At 33.8% G+C, this 12,693-nt stretch overlaps 1 protein-coding gene across 1 annotated transcript in view; it reads left to right on the top strand.

Annotated features, from left to right (window-relative positions):
• The first annotated feature begins 7,748 nt into the window (after positions 1-7,748).
• mei-W68 (meiotic W68) overlaps positions 7,749-12,693 on the top strand; it is a 101,202-nt gene continuing 96,257 nt past the window's right edge. Inside the window, exon 1 of the mRNA XM_081743557.1 lies at positions 7,749-7,834. Within this exon, the coding sequence (XP_081599683.1) occupies positions 7,833-7,834 (2 nt within the window). The 5' untranslated portion in view covers positions 7,749-7,832. The remainder of the gene's footprint in view (positions 7,835-12,693) is intronic.

Here is a 12,693-nt window from a genome sequence, read left to right as displayed (position 1 = left end):
CGTCGTCTTATGCAGTTCGCAAGACACGTGAACCACCAAATATCGTGCGCTATTTGTTGTGATATTTAATAATATTTAGAATATCATTGTATTGTCGTTTAGCTTCTGCTTTCCGCTTGCTTTACCCCTTGCATATAGGCATTCTATCATCACACCACGTTCACAACAGACTGCGAGCGTGATAGACTTCTCTGTGTGCAGTACAGGAGGGAAGCGCGAGCATGTGTGGAGGAACAGTGGTCTCCTGGCGTGTATCGTTGACAGCAAAGCGCCACATTACTGGAAATTAGTCGACAACAGTGGCGCTTTAAACATGACTTTCTGCAATTTAAAATAGAAGAATATAGTAGTATATAACTCATTCTTTCAATCAGTTATCTACATTTTTTAAAAATCTCAATTACTTGTAACGAAAATAAACTAATGGAATAAACAAAATTACGGCTTTCCGAGGTCTACAAAGAGGAATGGGAGGTTTAGAACCCTTCCCCAGAGATTCTAAAGTTAACGCAAAACAAAATTAAATTTTAATTTATTCTCAAGACTTCTTTTTTAATACATATAGTCTCTTATTTTTGTTTAAGGTACGGTTTTCCTGCCTAAATAAAGTGAATACTTTAAGAAAAGCGAATAGCTTATCAAAACATCGCTTGGTAACATCGCTACGGTAGTAAAAATCTTACCTTCTGTATTGTGGGAACCTGAAGGAAATTTTGGAATTGATTTTTCTGTTTCAGCATTCATTTTTAATACATGCAAAATAGAAGAAGATGAGTATTGGTATTCTGAAAATACACAAAAAGGCTTTTTCTTTGGAGAGGGGGCATAATTTACTTCTGAGATTGTACTTTATGCTCAGAAACATTATTCTCTCAGTGTATTTCAAAGTGGCAAAAGTAAAAACGTGTGCGTGGTGGATTGATTTATAAATGTGTTTGCTAGTATTTATTATTTATTTTCCATAATTTCCATCAGCTATGTAGACCCTTCTGTTAGAATTTTTGGTATGTATACGCTTGACCGTTTTCAAAACTATTGCTTATATCCACCCTTATTCCTCCATTACATCTTTCCATTAAAGTAAATAAGTATATGCTGAACTATAAAGAAATTAGGTGGATATATTACGTATAACTCAGTATACCTTCCTCGATAGGTTTGTAGTGTTAGTTTTCCTGAAATATTTTCTCAGTACTAGTGAATCTAAGGCCTGTGCGATACGGAAGCATCTTTCGGAAGATTTCTTGTAAGAAAAATCTTATCATTACAATATTTTGTAGAGAATTTTGTTGAGCGATTGAAAACTACTGTATATCAATTTAGTGCACTGACGGATTGTGAAAGTTTATAAGTAAATTAGAATAAACTCGACCAAAGTTAACTATCATCTGGAGGTGAAAACTGTGTCGAAATTTCAAAGTTAATTTAAGGCAATAAATGGCTGATAGATTATAAACTGAAAATTGAAAAAAAAAAAAAATAATTGTTTTGCTTTTCTCGCGTTTTATATGAAGGGAATTGGCAGTGGACCTGAATTAGGTATATGTAATATATGTAGGACATCTGCTTGAAAAAGTAAAGAAGTATGATAACTGAAGCACATTAAAACTATGCTGAATTTAACTAATGTGAACAAAAGAATCGCACCCACACGGGGAATCTACCGGGTTTGGATCTCCTCTCAAAACTTCTTAAGTCGACATACGTTTGTACACTATCATAATAAAACTATAATAGTTTAGTAGAGAAATGACTGATGTAGAATAAAGATTTGATTTTACACTTCATCTGTACTCTTTCTTTTCTTTAAAAAAAATATATTTTTTCTCTATTTTTTCTTGGAATATAGATGGCAGAGCTTAACAATTACATATCGGGTGTAGAATTACATCGGATCAATCGTACATAGATATAGTGTCCTATAGTATTTGAGCCCTCTATCAAACTCATCTAACAAAATTGTCTGAATAGGCGCCTGGTTAGTACGCCAAATATTCTATCACGATTCGTTGGCATGGTCATTTCTATTAAGACTCATAATAATCTTGTAGAAAAAGAAATCACATTTGCTTACTTTCGGATTTATTGCATCAGATTTTGGGGTGTTTGAATATGCTGTATGTTCCATTAGGAGTTCGAAGATGCTAGTAGCTCTGGTGTTTTCCGTGGTTTGGTTGACTTTATGAAGTGTCCTGTCCTTTTTATTTGTATAGTGATTGGTGTATGTCTTTGAAGGACAAGCTCCGGTTCAATTCCAGGTGAGGCAGCATCAAACGTATTACAGTAACCTCCTTTATAAACTGTAAATCTCGTCTTCTATAGCCTAACCTCTAACGGAGAACGTAAATACAAAACAAACAATCAAGAAGTGTCTTGAAACAACAATGCAAAAGTACATGGCCCAGTGGTGGATCTAGCCTGGGGCCGGGGGACCCTAGGCCCCCCAGTTTTTAGTGATAAAAATAATTTAAGCCATTATTTAGATAGACTATATATTTTTGAAAGTTTATAGTAATCTCATGATATACTTATCATAGTTTGGATTCTGGGTGCCCCCCAGTTTTCACCTTCTAGATAAACCTCTGACATGGACAAGCTTTCGTAATTAAAGGTGCCTCTCTATATTACACTCTAATGGTGTACTGCTTGACCGAGTCCGACCTTCTGAACCGATAACGAACGAATAATTCGTGGACAATTCCTCAGAATAGGAGTCGTAGTTTCAAACATTTAGGATCCCAGCACATAATTCTAATGCAGAACATATAGTTTCATTTATGAGCGAACGGTGAAGTAAGGAGAGAGACAGATTTGACTTGACAACACTGGAATAAATGTTACAGTGTTTCGTGAATTGGAACATGACTTGCGATGAGTTTCACAGCTGTATCAGGCACGTAGCCAGGATTTCGTAATAGGGGGGGTCCGAGACATGAAATACTGTGGTTATCACACCAGAGTTCGATTATTCTACACTATTTTACTGGTAACATATATTGGTTTGTTTAGTCTGGATTTCGTAATGGGGGTGGGAGAGTTTAATATGAAATATTGTGGTTATCACACCACGGGCTTGATCAATTTAAACTATTTTACTAGCAACATATATTGGTTTGTTAAGACTTTAAAATTAGGACTGTTAGCAAGGGCACCGATTTCTCTGTAAATTTGGGGGGGGGGTCCATTCAGATGCAGAAGGCATATATGAGGATTTTAAGACAAATTGCATTCAAATTATGCCAATATATTGTATATTCATAAATACAACAAGGGCCCACATGACCTTTGGGGGGCAGGGCGCCCTCGGCCCTCCAGGATCGGCGCCCATCATGTTACTAAGTATTTTAGTAACAAACTATGAAGAAATCTCGAATGATAGAATATTTATAAATATATATTTTTTTAAAAAATTACAATATCTACGTTCCTTCTTTTGTTCATCCAAATATAACAATTTTCCTTTCATTATGACAACTATTAAAAAAAAGGTACGTATCCAATAATGTAAAATATTTTATATCTGTGTTCCTTTCTCTGTTGAATCAAATGTTAACAGGTCTTGCTTTCCACATAACTTTTTTGTTTTATTATTCCGTCAACTACTGTCTGTTCCAAATGACAAGTTAAAGGACCAGTAGAAAACCGTTTCTGAAATAACATGTTTGATACTACAGGGAAGCGATTATAAAAAAATATTTTTTATTTTTATCTTTATTTTTATCTTTATATTTTATCTTTATTTTTAACGCTGATTCTTCCTATTTCTTGTTTCTTTTTGTTTCGTCCTTCCTTAATTTTTTAATTCTGGTCTCGAAGGGGGGGGGGTCCGGACCCCCAGGACCCACCCCTTGGCTACGTGCCTGGCTGTATGTTTCAAGACTAACAGTTTCAGAGAAAAAACAAATCAGCATATAAATACACTAATAAAGACCGTAGTTAAGATCAATTAGTATTAGAAGTTCAGACCTTATGAAGTTTATGCAGTAGGACCTACTATTAATCAACTAAGTAACTATGGTGAAATAACTAAGTGTACTTTTATAAAAGCTTTTTTTTTTTTTTTTTTTTTTTTAATTCCAAAATAACTTAACGCGTTGCAGACATCTTTAGAAGTCTGTTTTGAGTTTTCTTTTTCAACGAGCATCCTGTATTTACAGTGAAGAAATATAACAACTCTACTCCAAACACAAAATATTTAGATCTCACATTATATTTATTTCTAATCTGCATAAAAAGTGACCTTTCTTCTCATAGGAAAAACATTTATTCCGGTTTTTGTTGTGTAACAATGATATTAGAGACCATGACAGCTGTTGTCAATAGAATACATCAATAGCTCTTGATACGATATTTCTGTCTTTCAGAAAATTCCCGAAGAACTTCTAACAATTGAAAGTTGCCGGAAGATATGAAAACCTGAAGGTCATCCAAGAGAAGAATAAAGAGAAAACAGTGTAATTGTATATAGATCTGTGTGCAGTTTTCGTTATTCTGCTGTTTCAAGAACATGCGGAAACTTGTGAAGAGAGCTATAGTTTTGTTGAGAAGTCGTTATTGTTAAGGCTGCAGTGGCTCCCTCCTGATGTTACAAGTGGTTTATCTAGAGAGCAGACGCCATTGTTGTTTTACGTGTGGGGATGCTGCATGTCGAAAACTCAACGGGAAGTCTTCGGGTATTGTCTTAAAAAAGTGGAGACGCACTCCACCGAACAAAACGAGAACCGGACCATAGACTAGTGCCGTGGACAGCGGGTGGTCACCACCGTGGGAAACAACTGACAATCGCAAGCAGCATTTGTTAGATATTAAATAATAAGTATCCACTTACGGACAGTGCTCTCGGATAAGGAAAGAAAAAAAGCCAGCAGCACCTATGAATGTTTATAACAGACAAACTTTTCAGTCATCTTGTCTCGTGAGAGCGACATGATTTCGACAAGCTGTTCCCTTTGCTTTATTGGTCCTTGAAACAGTTTTTATTCCGAGTACGAGAATGTAAGAGGTCTTTTTTATGTAATTACAATGGAATGTAGTGGATTTTAAATGGACAATTATATGTATTTCTTTTACAACTAGATATATCTCTTATGCAAAACGTTTTGTAAATAGTGTGTCCATTATGATACTCAAGTTTATTTTCTAAAGGTTCCCTAATACTTTTCTCAAGTTTAAATCTCATTATATAAAATAACACTTTACTTCTATTTTATGCTTATTTTTTATTTTATTTTTTAAAAATTTTTTGTAAAGTTTCTCTTCCCAAGATATCCAAGATTTCTTTTATGAATATCAATAACATTTAAGACTGTAGTTACACATTTGTTTATAAAACGAATATAAATGAACATCACTTTTTTTTATTATATACAATGGATTTACTATAGAACAATATCAATTAGTGCAGGTAAATTATGCCCGCGCCATTTTGGTTACGACTAATGTCGTGACTAAGTTATTTAGAACAAACAATTTAATTATTTTCTACAATTAATTTATCTTGTACCAATTTACAGTTCAATGGTCGACTTGGCTAAAGCTGCGACTTTCCTATTAAAATCACAAATTTTTACTGAACAAAAGAAAAAGGAAAAAATGTTTACAGTGATGCCAATTTAGCCTATTTTTGGCTAATTCTAGCCTATTTGGAGAAACATTTAGCTATACAAATCTACGAAATGCTTATAGCCTTAAATATAGCTTATTTTATGAATCTCTTTTGCCATTTTTGGTTTTTATATTAGCCGTTAAATTAATTCAAAAAATTCTTTTTCTTTGAAAATAAAGTGTAATGTTTAAAAATTAGCCTATTTGTTATTATATATTATTGTATTAATTGATTTCTCAAGACAGAGGATGTTTCATTAAGCAACAAACACTTGTTTTTCATTCTTCTTGTCTCTCCCCACTCACAGATTTACTACTTAACAATACTTATCGACTCAGAAAGAATTTTAAAGGCCGCTCCCGTAAAGGCCCTACTATTTTTTTAATTATTTTAATTTGCGCATTTCATTGCAAGAATGAAAGTTTTCTAATACAGTGAAACCTCTCTAAAGCGGACAGCCGTGGGGAATCAAAAATTGTCCGCTATAGAGAGGTGTCCGTCTTAGAGAGGTTTCGATATTTTCTTACGTAAATTAGTAAATAAGGTGATATGTAATTACAAACTATTGAAGGTAATTTATCAAACCGTTCTTTGACTGTGGGCATGTCGATATCTGCGGATTCTCCACAAATCGCTTTGAAAGAAATTTTGTCTAATCCGAAACTTCTCTAACCACTCGTTCGAGACCTTGAAATCTGAAACATTCATTTCTGTTGCTACCTCTAAATTCTTAGATTTTAGCATCGACTCTAACACAGGATTTTTTTTTCATTCCGCACTCTATAAAAACATTCACTTGCACACCAACTTTGTTCAAAGCAATGAGACACAATTTTCATTGTCATTTTCACACCACAACTTTATTAACTTGTCAAGGTTTTATATGATCTCAGGTGCTTTACCGATACAAAAATTTTCAGCTATCCTTCGCACACCTCAGTATTCTTCGAAAATTCAATCAATTCGATTTTAACATTAGCGCTTCTCGTGGCATTTCGAAAGCTCACAACAACTTACACCTTATTGCTTCCGTCTACAAATAGAGGCACTAAGACAATATGCGAATACGTGAACAAAAATTACCAAACATGTCTTCTGCTTGATTCCAGCAAAACAGTAAAATGACGTGTCATCCCAAATGGCAGGCAACTGTCAATCACTTGATTCTAAAACAGGTTGGGTGGGAGTGGAATGCAAGCAAAGGATATGAAGGTGTTGTTAAACAAAGATGCTTCATCTGAGTTTCTGAACAGCCAGTTGACAAGGAAAAATGTTATTACAATGTTTCCTTGGTGATATATGTATGCATTTCTGAAAATGTATTTTTTCTGTATTTTTCAACTTGTTTCTAGAGAAAGTGTCCGTAATATGGAGGTAAATAATACCTATAAGAGACAGAAAAGACTGTCCGTGTCCGTACTAGAGAGTGTCCGCTTTAGAGAGGTTTGTCAACATGGTTTTTCCTATTACAGTGTTTGGGGATTACAAAATATGTCCGTTATGAGAGGTGTCCGCTTTATAGAGGTGTCCGTTAGTAGAGGTTTCACTGTACAAATTTAGTAAACCGTTCGGTTCTTCAAGTCACAGAGATTGTTTTTGATTATTAAAGAAAATAAATAGAATCTAATTAGCTTGAAAACTCTCAATGCCATCATGTTGATTCATGTAGGTGTACGGAGAAACAAGAAGTGTTTGTAAGGACTATGACAGAAGTAGCCTAATCTGAAAATTGGGATACTGTCAGTCTACAAAAACACAACCAATCCACAATCCAACGATGGTGCATCCAGTTCCAGCTTCTAGGCTAGCTGCGACGTCATTGATGATGACATTTCAATTCAACTGATAATATGGCTGTTGACTCATAAATCAGATAAGTTGTTGATGGATTTTATTGTAATTTAAAGTCATGTATGTTGCTTATTAGTCTTCAGCGAATAAAATTCAACATTTCAAATTTTACTATAATTCACTTATAGGTATAATCCTATACACAAAAAAAGAGGTTTAAAATCTACAATGTGAGTTATAGGTTAGCAATTCAAAATCTAGCCATTTCTTGCGTAAAAAAGCTTATTTCTAAAGGTCATCTAGCCTATTTTCTTCAGAGGTTGTTGGCAGCACTGATTGTTTAGGTGGAAAATATTTTCCATGGATTAGATTTTGCTTCCCTGAGGTAAAATATTGTTGGAAGTTACACAAAGTGATTATTTTAAGTGAATAATAAATGTAAGTAAATAGATTATATTTAAAGTTTTACAGTACTTGTTTTCAGTTAATAACTGTAAAATGCCTCAAATGTACAAGTAAACGTATAGGCTTTCTGAATGTTTTAATTACATCCTATTCTTTTTCGACATAAATACGATTATGTGTGATGCGACAACATTAATTATTGGAAAAATAATCTGAAATGCCACTATTTTATCTAATCTCCATGTTAATTAATGATATACTTTGCTAAAGTAAACGAGATATTATTGTCTAGCTGAATACAGCTTGATCATAGCTCACAAGTCTTTGGATATTATGTAATGCTGATACATCACGGTGGATAGTAGGATACTGAAGGGTATCATTAATTTTTTTAAAAAAAATCTTCAATACGAGGTAATGTTGATTATTTATTAGGATAATGGTACAAATAGGTTACATTTGTCGTCAGTAGATTCTCTACAACGTTCATGTCTCACGGCTGTGGTGTGGAGGCTTTGTCTATCCTTGACATTGTGACTTCCTTATATAGTCATAATTGGTGATTTCCAACAAATCCAGAAGTGAGCTAAGTTAATGTTTGACATCATACTACATATTATATACAGTAATCTACATACACATTTTTTTCTCGTATTCTTCCGTTATTGTGGAACTACGACCAGGAGGACCCAATAGTGAAATCTTGAACCAAAAATTAAATGTATATTACCAGAACCGTTTACTTGTTTTTGGACACTTATGACATTCTGTCTGAAGCAGAGAAGGACGGTTACAATCTTCATATTTCACAAATGCATATATGATTCATTCTTGTAATATATTGTAAGATGAAAAATAATAGTAGTAAAAAGTGTATTATGAGTGGAGTAAAATACAGAAATTTTCTCGGAAAAAACTCTAAAAACTCACTAACAACTCTACAATTTGACATAAATATTATAATTTCTCTCGAAAAAACTATGAAAGAGTAATTAATTGTTCGAAATTAATTATGTTTGAACAATGTTTTAAACAATACTTATGGTGTATACCACTTAGCTAATCTTCACGAAGTGTTTATAACCAGTGGTAAAAGTGAGGGGGATTTCGGAAGGGCGCAGTTACTTCACGTCCAAAAATATCTATGGCGTCTCCCACTTCTTAACAAATTACAATGGGCAAAGGTAGGCACGGGGGACGGTGTAACGTCCCCCGTTCCCCTACCTTTTCAGGTCCACGTTTACCCCTCTTTATAACTCAATAAGTAAGATTTGATATTCCATTCGTGTTTATTTTACTTGGTTAATGTTACAAACATGCTAACTTCGTTTATCTTCAGAGTTGTTGTATTAATTCGGGGACTTGTAAAATTATTGTTGTATTGTTATGATTTTATATTTCAATATTTAACAATTAAATATTGTTATATGTTACCAGTAGCGTAGCCAGGATGTGTGTTTGGGGGGGGGCAAGTGCTGTTATAGGTACATATAGAGTAATTACAAACAAAAAATATATAAACATAAAAATATATAAAAAATTACAAACATCAAAGTACCAAAGTACATTGTCGGACCTCTTTGGGGGGGGCTCTGCCCCCCTTCCCTTCGCCACTGTATGTTACAATTTGATTCAAAATAATATTAACAATTTTCTTAATATTATTTTGCTTTCATTCTTTTTTATGGTAAAATATTTCAAATTTCACTTAATTTCAAACCTTCTTTATTTATTGTGTTATTGTGTAATTTTATTTCTTTAACAATGTATGTCAATTACTGGATCTACATATCACCGACGCACTTTCAAACAATATATTGTTTTTTTTTTCTATTGCATATTGTGCTAATGGTGACTAATAATCTGAAATGCCACTATTTTATCTAATATCCATGTTAATTAATGATATACTTTGCTAAAGTAAACGAGATGTTACTAGCTGAATACAGCTTGATCATAGCTTACAAGTCTTTGGATATTATGTAATGCTGATACATCACGGTGGATTAATGGTGAGTAACGTGACTTCTCTGATTGATTTAATCATATATATCATATATGCTCCTCACATTTAGTCTTAATTGCAGGTCCCGTTTGTTCAATTTATGTTGGTTTACAGTTACATGGGATTGAGTAAATACCTGAGGTGTCAAGTCTTTCTTGACTTTTCACGGAGCGTAGAATTTGTTTGATCTTTAAATGTGACATTTAAATTGTTTTGTTCCATAAGTTTTCAGTAAATACTACGAAAGATCAAGAAAAAAATAGGACATCCCAGCTATTTACTCAATCCTACGTGAATGTGGACTAACACACATTGAACAAACGGGACGTATAATAAGACTAGATTTGAGGAGCAAATGAAATGAAAGGAAATGAAACCTTTGAGTTTTACGGCCCCCGGTTATGCCGGCTAGGTTAAAGGAGACGGTGATTATGAAATAACGAATGAAATGGTGGAATGAAGAAAGTGGGAGGAAACGGGAGAACCTGAGAAAACCCACGCACACGGTGTTCGTCCATATACGATCAAATCAACTATGAAAGTCGGAATGTGCAACGGGCTATAGAAGAAAAGTATAAAATTTTGTTTGAAAATGCGTCGGTGATATGTAGATTCACTCATGAATATGAAAGGTTATTAAGCGAAGCAATAGAAATAAAACTACATGATAAAACATTGAATATAGAAGACGATTTAAAATTAAGTAAAATTTGGAATATTCGATTATGTATCATAAAAAACGAAAGCAATAATAATCTTAAGAAAATAGTTATAAATTTGAATCAAACTGTAACTTGTAACAATATTTAATTGTTAAATATTAAAATTAAATTATAATAAAAAAAATAAAATAACACCACAATAATTTTACAAGTTCCCGAATTAGTATAACTGAAGATAAACGCAGTCAGTGTATTTGAACCATCAGTTGAATAAACAAAACACGGACAGAATATCGAAGTCTTATTTGTTGAATTGTGGCCCCGCGTAATGTAGTTCGATTCCCGGTGTGGACATTCGGCCGAAAAAGTAAAAGCTTTTTTTAAATCAGCCATCCTGAATGAAATTTTCCTGGGTTTTTCTCATTCATACCAGGCAAATGGCAGGCTGATAATAGTCCCAGACCGCTTCCTTCCTTCCATATTCCTTCGCAAATTCCAGACCAGTTTAATGGCCGATTGACGTCATCTCTTAAACGTGACGGGCTGATATTGTCATAGATGCCAAGAACCCAGAAATCTAATTTCTAATCCTAATTCTTATTTATAGAATTAATGCATATGACAGTTTTCTTTGAATATCATAGATCTTTAATTGAAAACAATATAATTTAATTTAACCCAATTTTATAAGAAAAGTCCATAGGGGACAATTTACTGAGAGTTTATACGGACGATTTTTCGAAAAACAGCTATAGAGATTTTATTCAAGTAACTATGTAATTAACTATCCTATAATATAGCGTAATTGTTTTTCTCACGAAATTCTGGAAGGACTAACTCATTACTAGGGATGAATCTGCATTTCAGAAATGAATATTTCATTAACAATCTTACAGCGTATAATTAGCAATACTTTCCTCACAGTTACCTTAACTGGTGAAATTAGTCCCTTTTTAAGAGAATTTTGTGATAATATCGATATACAATGATTTTACTCATATTTCAGAAATGTTTCATAACTAATCTTAAAATATGATATAAACCATTTCTTGACGATTGTTATAAATTCAAATTTAGAAAGGTTAGTCTACTGATGTAGTCAGTTTTCTTCAGACGAGATTTTTCGAAAACATCTAACATTGTTTTCATATTTCATAAACATATTTCCTTATTGTACGGTTCACCATTCAATTGGGAGGGAGAAAGTTTAGTGCTGTGACTTTCATTTATTAGTTCTGTTATTAAGAGTTTACCTTGTATTACTTTTTCAAGACGGGACTTCTAGTCTCGTCTCTCTCAGAAATGAGACAAAGCAGAACTCTTCGAAATGAGATAGGTTTACCTTCACGAGATAACGCGTCTTGTCTCATGTGCAACCCTAGACGGCATTCCAATCAGAATATAGGAAATTTCGCAGACACACCCGAATGTATTTTCTGTTACCTCGGGTTTATAAGTAGAACAAACTTCGAACGAATTGACATGAAGAACGTTGTAATATGAGAATCCCTCTGTCAAGCAAAAGGAATGGGGGACATTAGATTAAAAGAAAGACTAGTGAGTTGAAATATCAATTTCTTTTCACACCTTATGAACAGTACCGGATCTAGAAATTTCGCCCCCCCCCGCAAGAAAATTTGAAAGGACCCCCTCTATATTCAATACTTTTTCTTCATAGTACGTTATAATGTAATATTCTTAGTGTTATATTTACTACCGAACAGAGATTCAAATACTTATGTTTTACATAGGGATGGTATCGAGACGAGACGAGACGAGACTTTGTACAGTCTCGGTCTCGTCTCGGTTTAAAAGTAGCTGTCTCGGTCTCGGTCTCGTCTCGAGTCAAAAATCACCGTCTCGGTCTCGGTCTCGTCTCGGTCAACAAATGCTTGTCTCGATCTCGGTCTCGGTCTCGAGGGCCAAATCTCGGTCTCGTCTCGAAAGTCTCGAAATAAATAGGTGAAATTAAAATTGTAAAAGTATTATTATTGTAAAGTCTGTCATTTCTGCTTCTTATTTTTGGCCTTATTCTTGACTTAGAATTATAGTATGGTGTACTTCTTCAGAGCTAATTTGCTAGCGCTGATGCCTTCCATGCGTGTGTTCCAGTTTCAATCATCAGTGGGTATATCATATCTGAGATAAAATTCTAATAGTAACTCATATTTCACTTTCAGCAAAAGACTTTCTCATATGGCCTCAGTACTGCCTATACAATTAAA

Source organism: Thermobia domestica, chromosome 2 (assembly GCF_964235325.1).
Source record: "Thermobia domestica chromosome 2, izTheDome1.hap1.1, whole genome shotgun sequence".
NCBI lineage: Eukaryota > Metazoa > Arthropoda > Insecta > Zygentoma > Lepismatidae > Thermobia > Thermobia domestica.
This window is presented reverse-complemented; position numbering and strand designations above follow the sequence as displayed.